Here is a 22,847-nt window from a genome sequence, read left to right on the forward strand (position 1 = left end):
TCTATCAGCAGAAGTCTCTGAGCAGGACAGGCTGTAACAGCATGCTGCAAACATCAGGCTTAGCTGCTGTGTCAAAGTGCACAGCTAGGGTCAGAAAAGTTTCATTCTCAGTGAAGATGATTTGACATGCCTACATGCAGCTGCTCCAGTTTCCAGAAACACATGCTGGCCTCTCCTGAGCTGAGATCTGGCAGGCTTCCTCACAAGCCGTTCTCTTGCTTTGAAAATTTAAGAGTGACTGCTAAACATGGCAGCAGCTGCTCTGGGTGGCTTCACTGTGACAACACATCAATGGCAGCACAGCACGCTGATGTTCTTGTGTCAGGACTGTCACATCCAGGGGAAGCTTCAAACAGTACCTGCCTGTTTAATTCACAATTCCTTTTTCTGAGACAACCTGCAGATCTTCTCTTTCCTCATCATACACCTGGTACAAGGAAGCAAGCTGTGATACACAGCCCCACCTCAGCAACCACCAGCTGTCTCTCAGTGACAGTATTTATCACGGCTTGCTTGATGGCACTGCTGGCTTCAGGCACTTTTCCCTTTCACCTCCTGGTTTCTATTCCTTCCTTGTCATATATTGTCCTCAGTGCACTGGCTCAGCTGATAACTTAAAAAAATGGCGGTGAAAGGACTGGAAGGACTTCCATTTCCATACTTTAACATCTTTAAGAAAACTGCTGAAACACGAACTATGTCTTTTTTTTTTCTGCATTAATTGTGATTTGTATAAATTTCAATAATATATTAGGCTTGATTTATTTCAGAAACATATATAAGATAGGATGAAAGGCTCTTACTATCAAGCCAAACCAATGACTATTCAGGCACTGGCAAACTGAAGGCACTTAAAAAATAAAAGATATTAAATGATTTGTGCTTAACTATGTGATGCTTTGCTGTGTACTAAATGAATGAGAAATGCAATAATGCTGAGCCACATGAAGCAAACGCTTCCTTCTGAATCAACACAACCATTTCAGTCTCCCACCCCAGAAGAAAGCACTGCTTAACAAAAAAAAAAAAAAAAAAAAACAAAACTGAAAAACCTAACAAAAACCCCCAAACAAAAAACCAACATGAAACAAAGACTGCCCACACTGAAAACTAAGCTAATTCAGTGATTCAACAGCCTCACAAACATTACCAAAGACATGTTTATGAGAAGAAAAGGCTATACAGAGATTTTTTTTTTAAATTAACAAATAGAAGCAAAAAAACATGGGAAGCAGCTTTCACTCTCTTCCCCATCAATTCTATTGATACAAGAACAAAGCTTCCTTTCTTCTGATGGCAATATGCTAAAAGCACTTAATAAAAATACAATTAACATAAGTGATCTATGGATTTTAGTTCTAAACTAATGTAACATTGTAGCATTGTTGTTAGAACAGCATATAGGCAATCAGAAAGGAAAAACTGAGGATGGTACTATTTATTTCTTACTTGAAGGAAAAAAATTACTTTAAAAACATTTTTGAAAAAGAGAGCCCCATTAAACTGTGACAGCAAAAGCTGAAAAGAATGGTCTAGATTCAGAATTAGTTACATGAAATAAGGCTGGGTTTTTGCTGGTTTTGTTTTGTCTCCTGCTATCAAGGGTGTTTGAAGTTGCTTATCTATACAGGAAGGTCAATCCAATACACTGAGTATTGGTTTGCAACCAAAATTAAAAGACTCGCCATTGAATCACAGAACAGACAGGTTTAGAAGGAACCTTGAAAGAACATCTGAAGCAAACTTTCATGGGTCAGGCTCCTGAGCTGATCTGAGATGATCTACCACCCTGTCCATTTGCATCCCAAAAGCTCCTAGTGATGGGGACTGTAGTGAGATTGTTTCAGTGAATGAATGAATGTTTTCACTATAAAAAAAATATTATCCTGGTACAATTTGTGCCCATCACCCTTGGTCTTGTCCATATGCTGCCTTGTGAAGACAAAGCTTCTGTTACACACTATGGCCTCTGTCTACTCCGTTCTACCAAAATATTCCTGCATTACCACAGGCAAGTTGATTTATGTTAGTGTCTCATGTATAAATTGAGAAAGGGCAACAGCATTTCCCTCATAGGGTATAGCAACAAAGATATATATCTCTAACTGAAGCTGTATAAATAAGTATATATATATATAGACACACACATATATATATGTGCAGTCTGTACATGAGGGTTTTTGCCCTGTATTTTTGTAAAGTCAGTCATGACAAGGAAGAAAATGATATATTTAGACTGTAACAGATAAAGTAATTTCACATACACAAGATGAGAAAAGCTGGGCTTTTGCATTCAACAATACAGGCTGATGTGTTTTGTTACAAATATGAAAATGAAACCTGTCTGTCAATTGCTTCAAACACTTAGGGGGAACTGAACCAAAAACCCCACCACTAACATTGCATTTTACTATACACTTAGACACACAATCATGCTCACATATCCAGCAGCATATCTAGTTTTATCCAGGAGCACTACATATTTAATAGGAAAACTGAGTTATTATTTAGTCTTAAGAAACTGTTATTAAACATTATAAAGCATTATAATATCATTGCTTTCTCATATGCAAAAATACCAAGAAAACAAAACTTCTCCTGGACTGCAAATTACTTCAAGTGTATCATTAAAGGCCTCTTCCCTTTGCGTTCTGACCTTGGACTTTACATATTTGTTGCTTCAAGCTGTAGTTCTACATGACTACTTTCAACCACATTTCAGTTATAGCCACAGCATCACATCCTTCACTATGATTCATGGAGAATTGTACCTCTATTTATAAAGGAAATTATGATTACAATCATTTAGGTTTGAACAAAATCTGTTATTTCATTTCTAATACAGAAGAAAAAAGTATTTTTGAAAGTCTATTACTGTCTGTGACAAGTAATTGCTTACATAGTGAAATATACCAAGCATTCCTATTTTCAAAAACACCAAACTAATCCTAGAAGAATTAGGACTGTAAACAAAAAACTATCAGTTTTGTAAACAGTCTGTAAACTATCAGACTGTAAACAAAAATAGGTGAAGCAAAACCATAACTTCAATAGTGTACTACTGCAAACTATAATCTTGTTGTTTTAGTTTAGCATTTCTTTATTAAATTGAGTGTAATTTCTGAGGGTCTGAGTTGTTATGCTTTTGGGTTTTGTTTGCCGACTAGATAAGTATCTGACTATATAAATGCACATAGTACTGGCCCACTGTTACAAAGTGACATATTTACAAGCGCCTTTATAATTAAAACACCCCCTAGAACATCTCAAATTTAAGGCAAATCTGAAAAAATCCCAACTAAACCATATCCATGTCGTAAGTCATGTCTAAATCTCTGCTTTAAGAGCATTGCTTGTATGACTAAACCTTAACTAATGCTGCCCAACATACAAAGGGATTCCCACTAAAGTGTGAAACTAAGTATTTCTGTTCATGCACTGAACAATCACCACAGGGGGTCAAGAGATAGAGAAAAGGTGTCACTCAATTTCAGTAAATCCCTTCAAATCTCACACAAGCCACAATACTTAACTTTTTTTCAGAGCTGAACATAATAGGAACTACAGAGCCATAAACTGAAAGCTTCTTTTTCCCCCTGCAGTTCGAACACACATACACACCAAACTTAGTAACGGTTCATGTTAAAAAATTTTCAAAATAAACATTTCAAATTCCCTTAAACACTCTAAATTCCACCTTCAGCATCCTTTTTACACTATCAGTAGAAGTACAAGACAGAGTTTGCCCTTCTGCATGCAAATGGCATGCTCTTTATGGCCCCATCTCTCAGGTGTGGATCTGACTACACACCTGTCAGGGTCACAGCTTCACACTCCAGCAATGGGCAAGATGTGGGTTTAGAGCTGGACACTGAAGAAAGGGTTTTACACGTGCATGAGTCTTGGTAGGTCTACTCACCTTTCTGACTCCACCCTGCACTCTTCTTTGCCTTGCCATCCTCACATCTCCGGCAGGACACTCTTACTCCCTCAAGACACCTAATCTCCCAAGACATGTAACCCTTTTTGTTGCTTCCTTCACCTCCAGTAGCTGAGTTAATGAATACCAACATATTCCTCCCTTTCGGCTGTGTTTTCCTTCATTGTCCTCTATCCCTGCTTATGCACAGCACCTACTTTCTCTGAACTGAAAACAACTAAGATCCCCCTTGTGACTTGCATTCAGACTTGGAATTTTGTTGAAAATTTTGCCAAGTGAACTTCTATTCTACTGAATCTCAGCCTGTAATCGCAGCCAGCATTCATCTCTGTTGATTCATTTCCACTGCCCTCAAATCCTAGTAATTCAGAAACTTTTATGGGGACTTTCTTTTGGAAGAACTGCAATTGTTATAAAAGCAAAATGCAATTGTGTAAGATTCACAATAGTATTTCCTTCTGCATGAAATAAAAAAAAAAATTCCTATGTGCTTTCTAAATATTATTATGTATTTTTCTGGCCTTTCAACTTTTTCAATTACTTTACATGGCATAAAGATTAGAATTAGGTTTATAGCATTTTTAATTAATTGTAAAGCAAAGAAATTGTTCAAGCCTGACTTGAATCTGGCCTCCTAAAGTGCTCCAACCACAGGCCTAGTGACAACAGAACAATCATGTATCTCCCTCCTGTTCTAAGGAAACATATTAGCTCTCATTTGAATCTTATTCTGTATTTATTTACTAATGACCTTTTTATTACAAACCATTCTGTTAAGACAAAAAAGTCATATATAAAATATTTAAATTTTGTCACCCAACATCCAGAACCGATTGTGAATGTCAGCACTGTAAAAATTAAATCCCTCTATGTCAGCAGTCTGTACTAATCACTGGTTTGAAATTAATTTTTCACATTCTCTTCTACAGAGTAAGGTTATGCAGTCTTAACTCCCTGTAGTTTTTTTCTGCTTTGTAGTTTTCCCCCTCCTTTGTTGTTATCTTTAAAACAATAATTTGAGAGCCCATCCAGATGGTACTGCCTACTTTATTAGTGGCATCATCATTTTCTGAACTGAGCATTTTATAAAAAATGAAACAGATAACATGATTCTTGAAAAACTGCAGAAGTCTCAAATGCCAAAAGTGTATATATTTTCATGTAAGTACAGATATCCATCATTTTAGATCAAATACATAAATGCACTTATCAGAAATAAAGTAAATTCAAGAAAGTATGATTTCCTTACCTTTGAGAGTTCCATTCCAGGACCACATTGTTTACAGAGGATACAGTTTCCAGTCTGGTCCCTAAATTCTTGCTCTCTGCAGTCTCCAGTCTCACAATTTACCTTACATAGCTAAAACACCCAAACCAACAACAAAACAAAAAAAAAGTAAATTCATCAAAATACATTAAATCTGAGAAATAAATCCATGTTTTGATCTTAAAAATAACTTTCTGAATTATTAATTACCCTTAGTTCTACAGCAAGCCAGAGTTAAGTACCCTGAGCAGGCAGGGTAGTTGTGTGCTGTGCTATACTCTGTCCATAAACTGAATACTCCAAGCACCTAAACTATGTACAGCACACTGGAGCAGGAGATGGCCACCTCTGAAGTGAAGCAGCATCACCTCCACAGCACTATACTCACTTATATTTTCTGTTCTAGTCTGCTCCTTCATCCATGAAGAGGCTTACAAGGTAAAATTCTGTAATTGTGTATGAGGAGCAGCCAGAAATTATATGAATCAGTGGACCAAACAAGCTCAAATCAATAAAATGTGTAAGCATTGTCTGCATGCTGCATTTGAAGACCTTCAGTGTTAGCAGCAGTGTGTAAAACGAAAGACACAGTTTCTGTGTTCAGTACAATTTTTTCAACATGGGGGAAAAATATGAATCTTTAACTTACCAAATATGCTAGTAAAATGACAAGCACCTTCAGTTTATCATCTCTTTGTAATCCTTTAGCATCCATTTCTTGTGATTAAACCTTTCTCCCTAGAAAAATATAAAAAGGAAAAAAAAATCATTATATTTACATTGTTTAAATTGCAGAAGTCATGTGTCCATCATACTTCATGATACTTGGCATGTCAAAACACAATCTGTCAATGCCATTAATATTTTCAAATGGATTCCTGGAAGCTGCTAAACAACAAAGATATGCTTTAAAAATCATATGCCTTTTGAAGACAAGACAATAAACACAACGTTTCTCTAGTTTTAAATCTCAAAAGAAGAGAGTCTTAACTGGCTATCAGTCCAGATTACAGAAGATCAGCATTTATTAATCTAACATCCCTAACATATGTTTCCTGCTTGTTAAACACTCAACTAAGTATGTGATCAACAGACAAAAATAAATTTCTTCAAATACACCATGTTGTTTTTATCATTTAAGAGCAGAGACTGATAAATGAAAGGATGGAACCCAAAACAAAAGGAAAATACCAGACAAAAATATTAAGAATAGTTGCAAAATGCTTTCCAACATGGAACCACTGCGAGCATAATATGCTTTCAAAAGTATACAGCCAGAATAAACAAAAACTATAATTAACACACAGTTCCACATTTTACTGTATGAATACCCTAGCTAACAAATTCTAAGCAATAAGAAGAAAGTATACGTCAGTGTCACTATTGATATTTTTTAAGAGAAGCTGTATCTTGAAGTATAAAAAGAGCAGAAGTCTACTAGAAAGAACAGACCAAGTAGAGATGTGTCAGGCAGCACTCCACAGGAAAGCCATGACATTTTTATGATTATTTCTCACTTGTGATGGCAATGGTCTATGGGCCAATGACAATTACCAGATTAAATGCATGTCAGTGTGGGTAAAAAAGGAGACATTTCGTATTTCAAGGAATACGAATACATACAGGTATAGTATTTGACATAGGTTTCTTCTTTAAGTCTGAGGGAAAAAAATTAAGGCAAGAAACATTAAACGGAAAAATCTCAGAAATCATTCTGAATGACCAAAACACAACTTCACGTAAAAAGCACTGTAGGGCAACTAGAAAAATGAAAAAGGAAAGTCAACAAATTTTAAAAGTTCTGAAGTCACGAGAAGCTGACAATTCTAATACTGAAAAAAAATAGGTATGCACGAACGAAACAATTTCTAGTAATAGCAAAGAGCAAACAGTGGACAGAGACAGTAAAAATACTGTTAAGGGAACTCAGAAATGTCAAGAAATGTTTCTCATCTGTTTTTAGAAACATAGAAAATGGGTAAATACACACACCATACATTATATCATGTACTGGCCAACAAGTAACCAAATATCTTTTAAGTAAAACCAGATTAGATAAGAGAAAAATTGTGACACTTTGCACCTCAGTAACCTTGAAATAAGTATCAAGAAAGTCTTAATTTTGATCCTGTTCAATTTTGCTGTTCATTCCCTTTGGAATGCTACAGAAATTCAAGAGCAATATATGAAGAAATTAAAAAATAACTTAGAATCATCATACAATAAGCAACTCTACACTGCATTACAGAAAAGCAGTCCTGTAAAACAAGCTTGACTTCACTTGATTCAGAGAAGACAAGACAGAAAAGCTAAAAGTCTAAGACTTAAATGAAATAAACTGGTTAAATATTGATTCAAAGAATCATGCTGAAATTAATGGGACTTGGGAGAAAAATCCCCATTAACTTTTTCATTTCACGTAATACTGTTTAGTGGAAAAAAGAAATACTTCATGTGTTTTCTTAATTGCTATAGGACTTAAACTTTACAGAAGTGTGAAAGGGAAATAAAGTTGTAAATATAGTTGAATTTCTTAGATTTGAATGTCAAGTGATTACTCCAAGTCATATGTATTCCTTAATAATTAAAAAATAGCTAAATCATAATACAGATCTAATGCAATTATGACCATCTATAGAATACTACCAAAACTTCAAAACCAGGATTCTAAGGTTAAAAGTAAGTTTCATTTTAAGTTTCAATATTTACTTTTGCTTCTGAAAATAGATGTGTAACATATCAAAAAGAAACTGACAAGTGTAATAATTGCATATTTTTGTGTCAAGATTCACATTGAATTTCCAATACGAAAAATACTGCTGAGCTGTAATAAGCTAACGACCTAAAACACACAGCTGTAACATAATTTAAGAAGTCTACCTTTTCGGTGCAAGCCACCTGAAGCACAGAAAAAATAAAGCTAATTAAGAACAGCCCAATTAACTGCCCTGCAGACTAATTTTCTGCAATAAAACTGTATTAGCTTAATGTAATTCAGGTATATTAACCCCTATACCTTTTCTCCAATACACAATAACTTGAAGATTTAATATTGTTAAAAAACCAGTATATATACAACTTATCAAAATCAATACTGAAACAAAGCTAATTATGTATTTTCATCTTTTAGTATTCTGGAGTCACAATGGAATAAAAATTGAATGCCCCTACAGAACAAAAAGCAATATTAAAAATCTTGCTGGTCATGCTGAATCTTGTATTTAAGTTTTGGAATTGCCCTATCTAAGATGATCTTCTTATAGCAAGTATCTCAAAGACTTTTAGAACATAAAAAACACATGGCAAACCATCCTGTACCACAATACATTTTGTACACTTAGGTGTGAAATTTGATTGCAGCTGTGAAATATTCTCTATTGAAAAGCAAACTTGGCAAGTCCATTCACCAGGAGTTCCACAACCCAGAGTAAATTTTCAAAATCAAGCATTTTATTACTGGCATCAAACTAGCAAGGACTTCTCCAACTTATCCTATGCTTGACTAAGGTTCAGTTTTTTGACCGATCATTACAAGTTTCATGAGATTTTACAGCTTTAGGCCTATGAGATATCTTCTACATAATGAGTCTTCTATGATCAATAAAGATTCCAAAAGAAGCTTGCAGGTCTATGGACCTTAAACTTCAGAGCACTTCAGCAGCACCAAAACACATTTAAATAATTTCAGCAGACGTGTATGAATGCCTGTGGTACTTTATTAAGCCATCACTGCACCCACTGCCAGCACTCCTGCCAAAACAACACCAAAGACTCTATACTGACTAATATGAGAGAGAAATGAGCCAGTGTACAAGAAATAACAATTGTTAAGAGGACAAATAAAATAAGATGTTTCTTTCATGACAACATTTTGGTAAAAATAATTGAAAGGCACCTTAATAACTCATTGTATTGAATGCAAGTCCCAAAAGAGAGAGAACTGTGTCAGCTGCATGTTTCCTGCTTCAATCTCCAGTTTGGTAAAAAGTCCTGCTGAAAAAGCAGAGACTGCAGCACTTAATAATAGGTTGCCACTGGGCAAATTTCTTCTCTCATGATATCAAGTGGCATTATACTGATGTCTGTTGGACGCTACCATTCAACTCATGCTTTTAAGTAAGAAGTTATTAGAAGTTTTTTGCCTCTAAAACACGTGTGAGTAAACAGAGGTTCCATACCTTTAAAGACTTACTAGCTCTTGTCCAGATACTGATATTTAAAATGCTGAGTTCAGTTAGTTTTGTTAGAAGAAAGAAACCTGTGGACAGAGTTTTTTGAGGTCACTAAATCATTCCAAGTACATCTTATTAGGTTAACAGTAATGTGCTTGCCTAAAATACTCAGGGAAAAGCAATCATTACTGGTAACATACTGAACTCAGGATAGGGAACTTGCATTAGGAAATGTAGTTGCATAATTTTAAGGTCATTTGAGGCCTACTATGCATATGCATAAAGAGGGCAATATCAAACAATAAATTAGAAACATGTAATAAATGTATTGTGGAAGTAAGAACTTCCAGCCTTTGAAGGTTATAGAATCCATGGCCCTCTAAAATTTACTCCTACATTTACCAGCTTGCTTGAATAGTACTCATCATTTTATTTCAAAGTCCATGTCAGAAAAATATGCCTTTTTTCTCTCCAAAACACTTCAAATTCCACCATGAAAGACACATCACCTCAAGAACCAAAGCAGCACGACTAAATTATGGCTGACTAGCAGGTTTCTCAGACACAGAAGCATCAAAACTTTGAAGTCAACATCATCCATCTTCTAAGGGAAACTTTAGAAATGGTGAAGACTCCCAACTTCACATTGACTTAACTTGAAATTATGAATTCTCAGTTAATTCACAACCAGGTCTTTGAAATTTCCCATATTTGATTTGATATTTTTACTTGATGACCACTTGTCAAACACTCTATAACACTGGCAGAGTACTCTGAAGTTCCGGGTGAGAAAGAGGACTGAAAATATAATCATTTTATCTTGCCAACAGAGGTCTCTGGTAGCCAACAAACAGGGTCTCAGCTCCTTTCTAACCACCTACTTCCCACCCGCAGCTGTCAACTGCACGCAATAAAACAAGGAGTGGCAGATGGCTTTAGCAGAGTCAGTGCCCCAGGGGCAAGAAACAAGAGAAGGGAAAAGTACTCATGCTGCTGCAATGACAAAGACAAAGCAAGGGAGCAAGTTAGGGACAAGAAGATCCACTACAGCACTGCACATTGTTATTTCTGTCTCACAGATCTAGGACACCTTTCCCTTACACCCTGCCCACAACCCTTGTAGTCTTCCACTTTATGAAGTAAATGAGGTCTTGTCTGACCAGCTTTGCTCCAACTTTTCCAACAAATGTGGAGGAAAAAACTCTATACTGTCAGTTAGGGCACATTCATCGTATTAAATATCACGTTGAAAAGATCTGTATTTTACAAACCTGCCATTCATGAAATGTACGACATTAGGCTGCTATTGATTTATTTCAAATTTGGTAAAGACAGAGTTAGCAGATTAAAGTTAGAACCTTGCTGGTGATTGAAAACAGAGGTATTTTAGGGGCTGAGGGAGATGAGAAGACAGAGCCACAAGACACAGCCAGGAAATATTTGTGCTGCTTCTGAGTACCACACTTCAAGTTATGTTAATTGAAGTACTTGTCTTTACAGGAATAATGGTGATAAAGCAGTTTATCGTTTGTGTTCTTCAACATATCCAGCTTATCATTAATTAGACATTAGAGTGAAATAGTGTAACAAAGGTGCAAGGTGCAATGTGGCAACATTTTTCCTACACATAAACAAAGCATTTTAGAGGATGAGAGCCTGTGATTCACACAAGAACTCCCACTCTCACCAAAGCTGATGAGCCTACTCACACAACATCAGAACTGTGGTAAAAAAAATGTTGCTCCTTCTGTTTAATACATCTCACCCATCTCAAGTTCTAGGAGACACTGGTTTGCTAGATGAAAGCTCAGTGTCAAGATACATTTGTATTTTTGTAATCGGATATGTGAATAAGAAATACATTGAGAATGCCAGTATTATATTCATACTTCACTTTCACCAAAATATACGAATAGTTCTTTTTCAAAGTAATTTTTAGGGATCATGAATTATAAAGCATTGGGCTGGTTAATATACCTTGCAATGGTGCAATGCCAATATGCTACATTTATCCAGTCAGCCTTGAGCAGTTTTGGATGGCATGCAATGTCTTAAAAACCACAGACATGAGTTACTTTCATTCACACCATTCTCTTTTACTAGGATTGTAAGTTGTTGAAAGTGAGAGAAAGTGACTTATTACCTCCTTAACTGACATTTTAAGCATCTTACTAGTGAACTAATAAAGAAGCTTACTTCTAGGTCTAAAAGAAACAACAACAACAAAAAAAAAACCCCAACAATCAACCAAACAATCAACCAAAAACAACAACAGAAAAACCCACTCCAAAAACCCAGCCCTCTTCTCTTATGGTAACAAGCTCCCAGGTAACACACCTAAGTAATTCGCTTTACACCTGATGGTAAAGGTGTGCTTGAAAGAGATTATGCAGTAGTTAAGAAACCTACCTACAGATTGAATCAATTTGCCATTGCTCATATTAAATGCTACTGGACCACTTTATAAACTTGATAAAAGCATCCTTCTAAAGTAGTTGTAAATGTAAAGATGGTAAATAAGTATTTAGACTTTTCACAAATATCAGGTAAAGCTTTTGGTCCAAGGTCAGATTAAATGGAGACAGGAAAGGAAGTCAAACAATCAAAACCTTTTCAATAAACCAAACTGTAATTGGAGCTTTTAAACCTCTTACCAGCCAAAAGAAAAAATGGGGAGCTCCTATTCTTCCAACTCCAGCTCTAATATTGTTTGAAGCAAACAGCAGCTTATTAATGCAGCAGACACGAGAAGCGCTTGTGAACATGAAAGCCGGGCTTTCAAGGGCTTTTTGTTCGCCGCACTCCGGGGCGTGGAGCAGCCACTCCAGGGCTGCCGAGACCTGCAGAACCCACCAGCCGCAGCAGCCGCGGCTCCCTGGCTGCGCCGTGCCCCGCGTACCCACCGCGGGGGCGGCTCGGAGCAGCGGAGCCGGAGTCGCCGCGGGGATGCAGGGGCCCGGCCGAGCCCTCCCCGCTCCCTCGCTGCCCCGCAGCCTGCGCTCTCCGCGGAGCTCGCTGCCATCACCGAGCTCGCCGCCTGCCGCGGGCCCCACGGCCGGGCGGCGCGGCTCAGTGCCGGGGGCGGCCTCGGGGCGGCGGTGCCCGGCCAGCCCGCCGTGCCCCCGGCGGAGCCGCCGCTTCCCCCGCGGCCGCCCCGCTCCGCGCCCCGGCTGCCGCACGCACCCACCTGCCCCGGCCGGCCCAGGAGCGCCCGTCCCGCAGCGCCCCCGCCGCCGCTGCCCGCCCGCGGCGGGCGCCCCGTCACCCCGGCAACGGCGCGCCCGCCCCGCCCCGGGCCGTCAGCTGAGCGCGGGCAGCCAATGGGATGGATGGATGGATGGATGGATGGATGGATGGATGGATGGATGGATGGATGGATGGATGGATGGATGGATGGATGGATGGATGGATGGATGGATGGATGGATGGATGGATGGATGGATGGATGGATGGATGGATGGATGGATGGATGGATGGCGCTGTGTGTCCACACTGGGAGGGCGTGAGTGGTGGGGGGGTATGCCCCCTACCACTGGTGTGAAGCCAGGGTGAATTGCAAGTGAGGGGCTGGTGTCCCTTTTATCCCACCAGGAGGACAGGATAGCAGGGCAGTCCTGTGCCCACCTCTGCTTCCAGATGCTGCCTGGCGCTGGGACTGGAGCCTTGGCGTTGCTGATCCCCCTCAGAGGGAGCTCAGGCTTGTGGCTGCTGGGCTGTTCTAAAGGTACTGGCTCTTGGCCACTGTCAGGTGAGCGCACAATGAGTCCTTGTAATTCAGCAAAGCCCTTTCCACCTCTCCTGCCCAAAAAGCATGACAGAGGCTTTCTGACAACACACTGCAAAATCTCCTTTCTTGAGTAGCTTTTTCTTCCTGCTAGCTCAGAGTCTGAAATATTTTATCCATTCTGCAGGTAATAAGTTACCCAGCTGTAAGCACAGTGCCAATACCAAATGCAAGTATCCATGGTGAAATGGAGAAATCCAGCCCTTCACAGATAGTAAATTATTCGTAGTCACTAGGTTGGGTGTTACTGCCACTTACTGTGACACAAATTAGGAGCTTTTATGAAGTTAGTGATGCTCCAACATTGGTGAACTAGTCTTGGAGACCTTGGTAAAAGTACTGTTGCTGCAGGGATTTCAGGTTATTAGTTTTACTTCTAATGAAAAAGTTAATGATCCACTTACAGTCTAGACAACTGTATAGACACACAAGGAACAGGGTTAGGCTCTGAAAAAATGAACAATCTATTATACTGGGAGGTAAAGCATTTTCAAATAAACAGAATTTTTGGATCTCCTCGCCAAAAAAGTTTGAAGATCAGCAGCCAAAGGGCTTCTCTAAAAACAAGGAGTGCTTATTGAAATCCAGCAAGTTGTATGCAAAGAGAGAAATGACTGCTGCAAAACTAGTTGTTTCCAATTATAAAACCCAAACAACTCTGCATGTACAGAGGTTTTAATGTAATTCTCTTCTGAAGGGCCTTCAAAGAAGAGCTTTGCTTCAGGACCTTTGCCAGGAGGAGCTCTGCAAGAGGCTGGAATTTCAGTGAGGAATGGCATGCTGCAGCGCAACAGCAGCGCATCTGTTGTGAATAGCAGCTGCTGCACAGCGCTGAGCATTGAACACAGCCTCACTCTTTACAGACAATCTTTTGTGTGTTATCTGTTTTCTGGAGCCACCAGTGAAACTGTTGCGTGAGTTCTTCTTAGTAGAATCATCATGTGTGTTTCAGATACTTGATTTAAAGCAATATAGTTAGACAAAGGTATTAAAATATCTCAGAGTTCTTAAAGTGTTGACTAAACACTCAGGATTACCATATAAAGAAACATTAAGACTTTCATCAGACAGTGGGTTACTATGCTAATGAACTCAGAGCAACGTGTTGTCTGTAACACTGAAACTTAAACGTTTAAGTCCTTGTTGTAGCATGTAAAATCTTTCCTCTGAATGTAAAATGGATGAATTAGTTACATTCATCATTGAAAGGTATTGAGAATTGTAGAGTTTACATTGTTTTTAATCATGATGCTTCTCAGGAAATTGAAGAAGTGAATTGTTAGTTCTAGTACAGAGATTCTCACTACAACAGAGAAAGCAAAAAAGAAATACTTGGAAAGCAGTTTCAGCTGACCCCTTTGATAAGACTAAGTTGTGTGACATATCTGATGTGGAAGCAGAAATTGTACAGCAATAGGAAGTTGTTATCTCCATATCTCAAATGCTAACACAGTTCCCTCAGTCAACTATGAGATAGATCTACTCTTGTTATGACAGCTGTTGGAAACTGATGTCAGTATAACTGTGCAATGTCTTTTGATAATCTTAACTATTACAAACCTTAAAATATGTTTATGATGTTATCTAAGGCACCCTGTTTGAAAATGGCTCTATTTATAATCAGAAATTGCTCAAGCTATTTTAATAAATAAATCATACACTTGGGAGTTTCCTAGTCAGATCTGCTTGAAAAAGCATTGTGAACTTTTTGTTTCTGAAGGCTTAAGCCTGAGGATTAATTAATGTTTATACAGCTCTTAGTAAAAGCAAAGTTAGTAGTGCCAAGAATTATTACTATTTAATCTTTAAAAGTCAGATCAATGACAGGCTAAACTGTCAGAGAACTGCTATTTAAAACAACAAAATTTGCTGAAAATCCTCTTCCCACCATGCTTGAATGTGTTCAAGTGTGCTTTCATTTCAGCCTGACTTATATACAGACAAGCAAAGATATTTTTCAGTTTAATTGGGTTGACGCCCATCTTTGTTTAAATATCTGGGGAGATTACCTAAAATCCTAGGGACTTACAAAATTTAAATAAACTTTGTTTCTTAAATGCATTTTCAGGGCCTAAATGTTGCAAATAATTATCTATACAAATCCTACTCAACAGTGTAATCTATCTGATTAACCAGTGTTTCTCCTGTTATCTCCAGCTATTTTGACTTCTGAGGAAAAAGACTCCTTGTGTTATTTTTTAAAATTTGCTTCCCTTTCTACTTTACACCAAGCAGAAGTAAAGTTTAGAAACAATTTTCCTCAGAAAAGAGGTGTACATATTGGAAAACAAGCAACAAGCAAGAGGGGACTGGAAAGGCAGAGAAGCTCATCAGCAAAGCATAGAATTAATAAATAAAGCCATCTTTTCGGGGCTACAGGAACATCTTTTAGCACATCATTGTTACTTAGGGAAAAATACTACATTTTACTTTGGTTACGCCTCAAATTATATTCTTTCTTGACAGCTATACACATATTATTCATACAGTGCTAATTACTTTCCTTATAATATAATTGACTTGTTAAGTAAGAATATGAATTAATTGGTGGCATAGAAAACCAAGTGATTCCAAGTCAGGCCTAGTTAATCTGTGTCTGGCATATTATCTCTTGATATTCAGTAAATTGAAGTTCTATATATACAAATACTGTTTTAATTAGAAGAAACAAACTTTGCAGACTGACTAATGAAAGCTATCTACATTTATCTGGTAGTGTTGATAACTTGATCTTCCTCAGATGCAAGCAGACTGTTAAAATTTGGGTTTGCATGTTGCTCTATGGTACACACTGGAATATGAATATCTTGAAGGTCCTGTGGACTGGTAGGCATCTTAAAGAATAGTGTTCAAGTGATGCTTGACTGACTTTTAGTTGCAATTTGTTAATAAAGGTATTCAAAATTTATATACACCTAAATTTAGACCTAAGACTATATAAGTCAGTATTACTAGCCACCATTAAGACTAGATCTTCAAAGACCTCAGTGTCTGGAATGTTTGGAAGTCTGGTCCCAGTCATGGGTTCTAAGTTCTTCTGAAAATCTAAATTATATTTAAATACTACAGAAGGAGTTTGAGTCTTATTTTAACAGTCTGACTCCAGCTGCAGGCACAGAACACTCATGGATTTGGCCCAAACTCACACAAAGATCTGGCCCTTTAAAACTGCAAATGTGTGAATAATCCTAAACCTTAAAAAGATTGTTCCCTTAGAATGAATTTCTGGAGTAGATGTCTCAAAATTTCTTCAACACAATACTTTTCATAAATATGAGTTTGAGGAAAAGAATACAAAACACTGTGAGTGGAAATTGCATCACTAAAATGCAGCAAAACTTCTATGAAGTTCAGCAAAACTAGCTGTTGGCTCTAGACAAGCCTAAGATTTCTTTAATATATTTATTAAAATGCCTTAGAGGAAACTTCTATCATCAGGTCAGAAGATTACTTTTATTTTCAATATTTCATATGGTACAGCTGAACTATAATCCCTTCAATCTTAAAATAAAACCATTTCCTTTTGTGGATAAGGATGTTATGCTTACAAATTTAGTTCCAATAACTTGTGGAAGTGGACACTTTTTTTCATCTCAAGTATGGAACTATTAGGCTTAAAAGTGTTGTCTGAAGAAGACACAGTTTAATAAATGCACTGAGAGCAAACAAAGTATTACAGTGTGTAGGAGATATGGTTGGCCTTTCCTTAGAAAATAAGTACTCCCCTGAGTCATGTAATACATGAATTCAAATACAAATTTACAAAACTATAGATGGTATGAATGAGCAGTGCAACCCAAAATCTTACGTATCCCCAAAGCACAGAAAAATACTGGGTTTGCTTCAGTTTTTCTATCTGTTATTCAAGTCTGTTCTCTATACAATTCTGCCCAAGAGCTGCAAAGAAAATGCTGCATAAATTACAAACAATCTTTTGAACTTTGTACACACGAGGTGTAGTATTATTGATTATGAGAACTTTTTAATTCCTTAAATTCTTGCAACACAAAACTGAGAAACAACCCCAAAATTCAGTACCTGTTATCTGATGAAGTTTTCCAGTGCCAGAGTTTCTGCAGCTTAATTTCACACCGCCGAAGCTTCTGTATTAAATGCTTTTACCTCCTTAAAAAAAAAGAAAAAGAAAGAAAAAGAAAAAGAAAAGAAAAAAAAAAGTATGTCAGCACAAGCCCAGACGAAACTCCAAATCCGGGAAAATAAAATTAACCATGCAGATCAAAGGCAGACGAGCACTGAGACCAAATGCCTGTAATCTGATCAGTGATCAGTTGCCGTACATCAAAGGCAGTGCTTTGGCGAGGAAAAAGAGCTCCTTTTCCAGCAGGTAGCTGCACTCAAATTCTGCCTTTCAGTGCTCTGCACTGGCTCTTTCTCCCCTCTCCTTGATTGTGCTGGGAGAATGCACACGATTCTGAAATACTTGGGGTTGAGTGGCTGGATCTGTAGCTTTTGAGTTCCCAAGCTGTGTTGTGGATTGTGTGTTGGAAGCTTTCCCCAGTGCCAGCGGGTTCCGCTTTATCCCTTTCATCTCGCTGAGCTGCAGATCCCATGACATCATTCAATGCTGTGGGACTGGTTAGAGAGCTGTAATACAGCCTGTGGGGGAATGCAGCTAAAGAGCAGCAAGAGTTTGCATGATTTCTAATCAGGTTAGTCCATTGTAGCAAACCCAAGGCTCACTTCAAAGTCTTCACTACATTTAAGTTTCCTCCCAAGAAGAGAGAATAGTGTAACTAGAAAGTTTTCTTTAAAAGATGCTTTATAATTTTGTCTGCAAAAGGAAGTTACAGTCTTCCATAAAGTTCTGAAAGTCAGGCATGAAGGTCGGTTTACTAGGCAGCTGTAACATGAGAGAAAACTACTTTTGTTTATCTCTTTGTCGAGATTTGGAGCAGAGAAAATGGTGCATTTTGCACGCTGACATTGGATTTTTGCACTGGCAAAACCAAGCACAATAGAGCATGCTCTTAGTCCCTGGCTCATGTCCTCCCTGCTGCTTACTGTGTGGCCTTTTGCAAATCATTTTATTTGAGCCTGATTCATCTGTGGCTCATGATTCCTTTACGTAAATGAGCTGTGAAGCTGCCATAAGTAACTCACTGAAGTGTTTTTCAGTGTAAAGGCATTTTTCAGCCAGAGTAGATTTGAAGTGGTCACCATTGCACTTCCGCAGAGGGAGGGGGAGGTTTTTGGGGTCATGGGAGTGTATGGACAGACATTCTCTGTGCTACTGCAGGTCACAGCTCTGAGGATTGCTGGAGGGTCCTGTGTTGCCCTGGCGAGCAGGGAAATCCTCAAGGCTGCTGTGACTTTCTCTCTTGCAGTGCAGAGGAAAGGCAGAAGAAATGCACTACTTGAATTTCATATTCAGCGATCTGAGGCTAAGTTATCTTTCAGCACAGAGATTGAGTCAGCCCTCTGTATTTCAGCTGTTAATAAAACACACAAATATCAAGCAGGATGGATTTTAGGATAATCAGCCATACTGAAGATGCCACTGAAGTTCCCATCCACGCACACCCCATACTTTGGACGTACCACATGTGCAGATGAAAGTGATACGAGCCTGTCAACTGGGAGACGCATGCAAATATTTGCACACCGAGTAACCGAGAATTCATTTAAAAGGCAAAAGTAGAAGGAGGCAATATGCTAGACCCGTCTGCCTTAAGCGTTAAAACAAAAGCAAACAATCAGCGGATAATGGGCACTGGATAGCCGAGCGCGGGAGCCGTAGAGGGTCCGGCGGAGATCCCTCGTTCTGCTCCCCGTGTGTGGGCTGCAGCCTCCTCCTTGTGCCTGCTCGTCCCCCGCTCCGTGCCCTGCGCAGCCCGGCCGCGCCGCTCGGGAATGATGCTCCCGCCGCACTCGGTGGGATAGGGAGCCTTCTGCTGGTGGGACGGTGCACTGTGGGCCGGCAAGGAGCACTCTGCTCCTTGAGATAGCAAGAAATATTTCCAGAGATGCTCGAGAACCTTACAAAAGGTGTTGCAGAATGTAATTCTGTTGCTGGCTGGACGGAGTTTAATTATTGGTTTGGGTCACCTATACAGGCAGGCCTTTAGGGGATGTTCTGGTAACTGAGATGGAGAAGAGCTGATGAACATAAAAAGAAGTACGGTGCAGGTAATGAACAGACTTTCAGGTATACACTGCTGGAAAAATCATGAACAAACCATATATTTCTCTCTTTTCTTAATTTCCACTTCCACCTATTATAAATAAAAGAAAATTATCCAGTCTGTTTACTTATCTTTCAACATTAATTTGCATTCTTCTGACATACAACCCTCTATCACCAGAAAGTTTTTTGATAAGACTCCATTTGTAGCTTTCGTGGTAAAATTGGAAATGCTTATATTGAAATAAAATGTATGGGTGGGCTGTGCTGAACTAAAATAACCCCTTCAATTTCAATAGCGCTTTAAGAACAAAGCTCTTCACAGAAAGCACCTCTTATTTCTCAGGATTTTAGCAAAAACAGGTCCTGATGGTTTATTAGAGGCCTTTGATCTTTCTTTCATACATATGAAAAAGAAAAGTAAGGTTAATTATTTCCAATCTAACCTTCTAAAGCTTAGGCATTGCATTTTGCATTTATGACACTACTTTTCACTGTGGAGTCTGTCAGCCTGAACTATCTGCTACTTCCTATTTTATGGTTCCTCAAAATTTGGCCAGATGTGTATAATAATAACAACAGCAGTTGTTTCCATAGTTCAACATTTTTCCAAAAGCTGATAATGATTTTTTCTCCTTACATAAAATGAGGATAATACTGTGATTTGTATAAAGCACAGAACAGACTAGAGTCAGAAACAGAACTTACCTAAGGTGACACTTCACTTTACACTTTTTGATTATAGCTCATGCTTTCTCTTGTAGTCACTAACCTAGCAAGGCATTCAAGCACAAGTGGTCTGAAATCCATTAAGTTCCTCTCTAGAGGCTTGATTCTAATCACTGAAATTACTGAGATAGGAACAGAAATTGCTGAAACTGGGGACCCAAATTTACTCACTCTCTAGGTATCTAAAAAGCTTTTCTGGAAGAAGCACTTGTGATTCCTGTGAGAAACCAGAGAGGTGCCTCTGGAGAGGAAGTCCTGCAGAGGGAGATGCTCTCTTCCCAATTAATTGCTTAAATTTTTCTAAGTTTAGATAGAATTTTCCTTGAGAAACATTTAGTGGGTTTATCCTTCTCTTTTTACCACATGAGGATCTCAGGCTCTTAGATTCCTCTTAAAGAATTTTTAGGGAAACAGAACAAAGTCCAGGGCTGCTATTCATAGCCAGTGCTTAACTGGGTCAAAGCCATAAAAGATTGTCAATTGATAGAAGTAATAAATTTCTGGAGATGTTTCTTAAATATAACTGAATCTTGGGAAAAATTATTTGTGAAAGAAACAATCTAGCCAAATAAAGGGGTTTGTACCCCTGGTCTATTCTTAATATATCTAATATTCATAATATTCAAGCTATGCCTTATATACTTGTATCATATACATCAAATGATTTATCATGTTGCTTTATACATGAGCTGTCTGCACCTCTTCCCTTTGCTTTCCCTCAGTACACAGGAGCTCCAACAGGCATTCAGAGAGAAGAGCTATCACCAGGAACCATCACAGGAAAAGCAGTGCCATTGTTACAGCCCACTCACTGGCCATGCAGCCACTGCTTGTGCTAGCTGCAGCCTTTCTGAGTGTGGCATAAATGCTGGATATCCTATTATAAATACCACACAAGCAGCACTGGTGCACTTACAAGCTTTCATCGTGCACATCTACTGTGGCTGCTGTCTCCTGATGATAAGTGATGAGATACTCATAGAGGTGGAAGACCATTTTCAGAACCTTTTATGGCAGATCAGCACTATATCTGAAGCAATGCTTATCTATCCTGGTCCCAGACGATGTCAGAAGTGCTGCTCATGGCTCTCCTAAAGCATTAGGGGGATATTGTTCCATGAGGCAAGTCAGTGCTGTGGTGAGGAGAGATGCTTTAGAATACCCAAATCCAACCACCTGCATTATCTGCATTGCCATCCCCACAGAAGCTGGCATCCTGTTTCTGCTGGATCACAGGGGTGTTGTTAGGCCAGGTGTTGCTGATACCTACTCCCACTTCCTGCTTCAGCACTTGCAAGCTCCTTGAGAGTCATAATGTGTAAGAACTCAGATACAGCACCTTTAGGCAGAAAAATCAAGACCCTTTGGCATATCCTGAAAAACTGGCTCACTGTTATCACCTAGTGTGTCATCAGACTCACCTTAATCTGCAACACTCTGCACTGTCAGTTGCAGTGCAACTCGCTCTAGTTAATAATAGCTTTGGACGTAGTTCCATTAAATTTTGATTTTTCAAGGAGAAAAATTCTGTCTGCTATTTATGTGCTCTGCAATAGCAGGTCTCTGACCTCATGATATGGGTGGAGAAAACAGCTTTTTTTGCCTGTCTTTGGTCTTGAATTTTTATTGCAGTTTGCCTGTGGGTTTTTTCCCCCATGGGTCTTCATAGGAGACAGCTTTGACTTGTTCCCTTATGAGTACCTTGAGATCTAAGCAAAATGGAGATTTTTAGTTCTTGGCTCACCAGGTGGACCACTCTGAGGGAAGCCTCACAGGCATTGCCACATCGAGATAACATGGAAAGTTTTGAATTTGGCTTTGAGGTTGTCCTCAAGGATAATGTAGATGCACGCTGTAGGAAGTAATAGCTAATTTACCTGTGATTGGGAGTCAGAAATTGTGGTTTTATTCCTGATTCTATTACATGGCTATGACTGGAGGCAAGTTACTTTTTCTCACTGTGTTAGATCTTCAGTTGTGTAAGTTTTAGCTAAAATGAAATCAAAGGAATAGTGTTGGTTTATGCTGTATGGCCATCCAGTTTCCCTCGGTTTCCCTCAGTATGTTTTCCTACCCCTTTAGAATAATGTAAAAATAATTCTTTGTAATACTATACCTGAAATAATGCAAAGCAATTCTGCGTGAATTCCAACCCAAAATAATCTGGTTCTGAAACTTCAAAAGTTTCTGTATTGAAAGTGTTCTTGAGGATTAATTAGAATAACAAGCATCCCTAGGGCAATAGTATGCTTTTCACTTTACTGTGAAATCAAGTTTCACAGCCCTTACCTGTCCTCACACACATCCAAGAAGTGAAGAAAGAAGCTTCTGCCATGTCTTCATTCTTTATTGTTTCACTAAATGAAAACACAAAGTTTCGTCCCTCTTTTCACTTGTACTGAAATGGTCCACTGTGATTTTCTGCCTCTTAGGGTGAGAAAAGTTCTGTACCAGCCTGCAAACTTTAATAACCTAGGACTCTTTCCAGAGGTGCTGGTGGAGTTGTGTCAGTGAATTGACTTCCCTAAGGCTGCTGAATCTTGATTAGAAGTATTGCTCATGCAGCTGAAATGGAGATTCAATGATTTTGTAATTTGTATTTCAGAAGTCAGCAGATATTTTTGAAGCGCAGTATTCTCATCCTACTTTAAAGAAAAGTTACATACCTTGTAGCACACCCTTTTCTTCAAAGCACTTAATTACCCAACCTTTACTCTTAAAACATACTGAGGTTTCACCCATGAGATGTCATGTTTTGCAGAAAACAATATAAACCCCCCAAAACTCCAAATCCAATTCTAACTGCTCTATAG

The 22,847-nt window shown here is 38.6% G+C and overlaps 1 protein-coding gene across 2 annotated transcripts in view; it reads right to left on the reverse strand.

The window, feature by feature from the left end:
* Window positions 1-17,765, reverse strand: part of TNFRSF19 (TNF receptor superfamily member 19) — a 57,220-nt gene extending 39,455 nt beyond the window's left edge. Inside the window, exons 1-4 of one of the 2 annotated variants that reach the window (XM_030952167.1) lie at window positions 17,462-17,765; window positions 17,202-17,288; window positions 5,857-5,945; window positions 5,190-5,300 (exon numbers count right to left, since the gene is read on the reverse strand). In XM_030952167.1, coding sequence (XP_030808027.1) covers window positions 5,190-5,300; window positions 5,857-5,922 — 177 coding nt within the window. In that variant the 5' untranslated portion in view covers window positions 5,923-5,945; window positions 17,202-17,288; window positions 17,462-17,765. Of the gene's footprint in view, window positions 1-5,189; window positions 5,301-5,856; window positions 5,946-12,566; window positions 12,616-17,201; window positions 17,289-17,461 lie in introns of those variants that run through there. The other variant, XM_030952262.1, reaches the window with a different exon arrangement.
* Between the last annotated feature and the right edge of the window lie 5,082 nt (window positions 17,766-22,847).

The sequence above is a fragment of the Camarhynchus parvulus genome, chromosome 1 (assembly GCF_901933205.1).
Source record: "Camarhynchus parvulus chromosome 1, STF_HiC, whole genome shotgun sequence".
Lineage (NCBI taxonomy): Eukaryota > Metazoa > Chordata > Aves > Passeriformes > Thraupidae > Camarhynchus > Camarhynchus parvulus.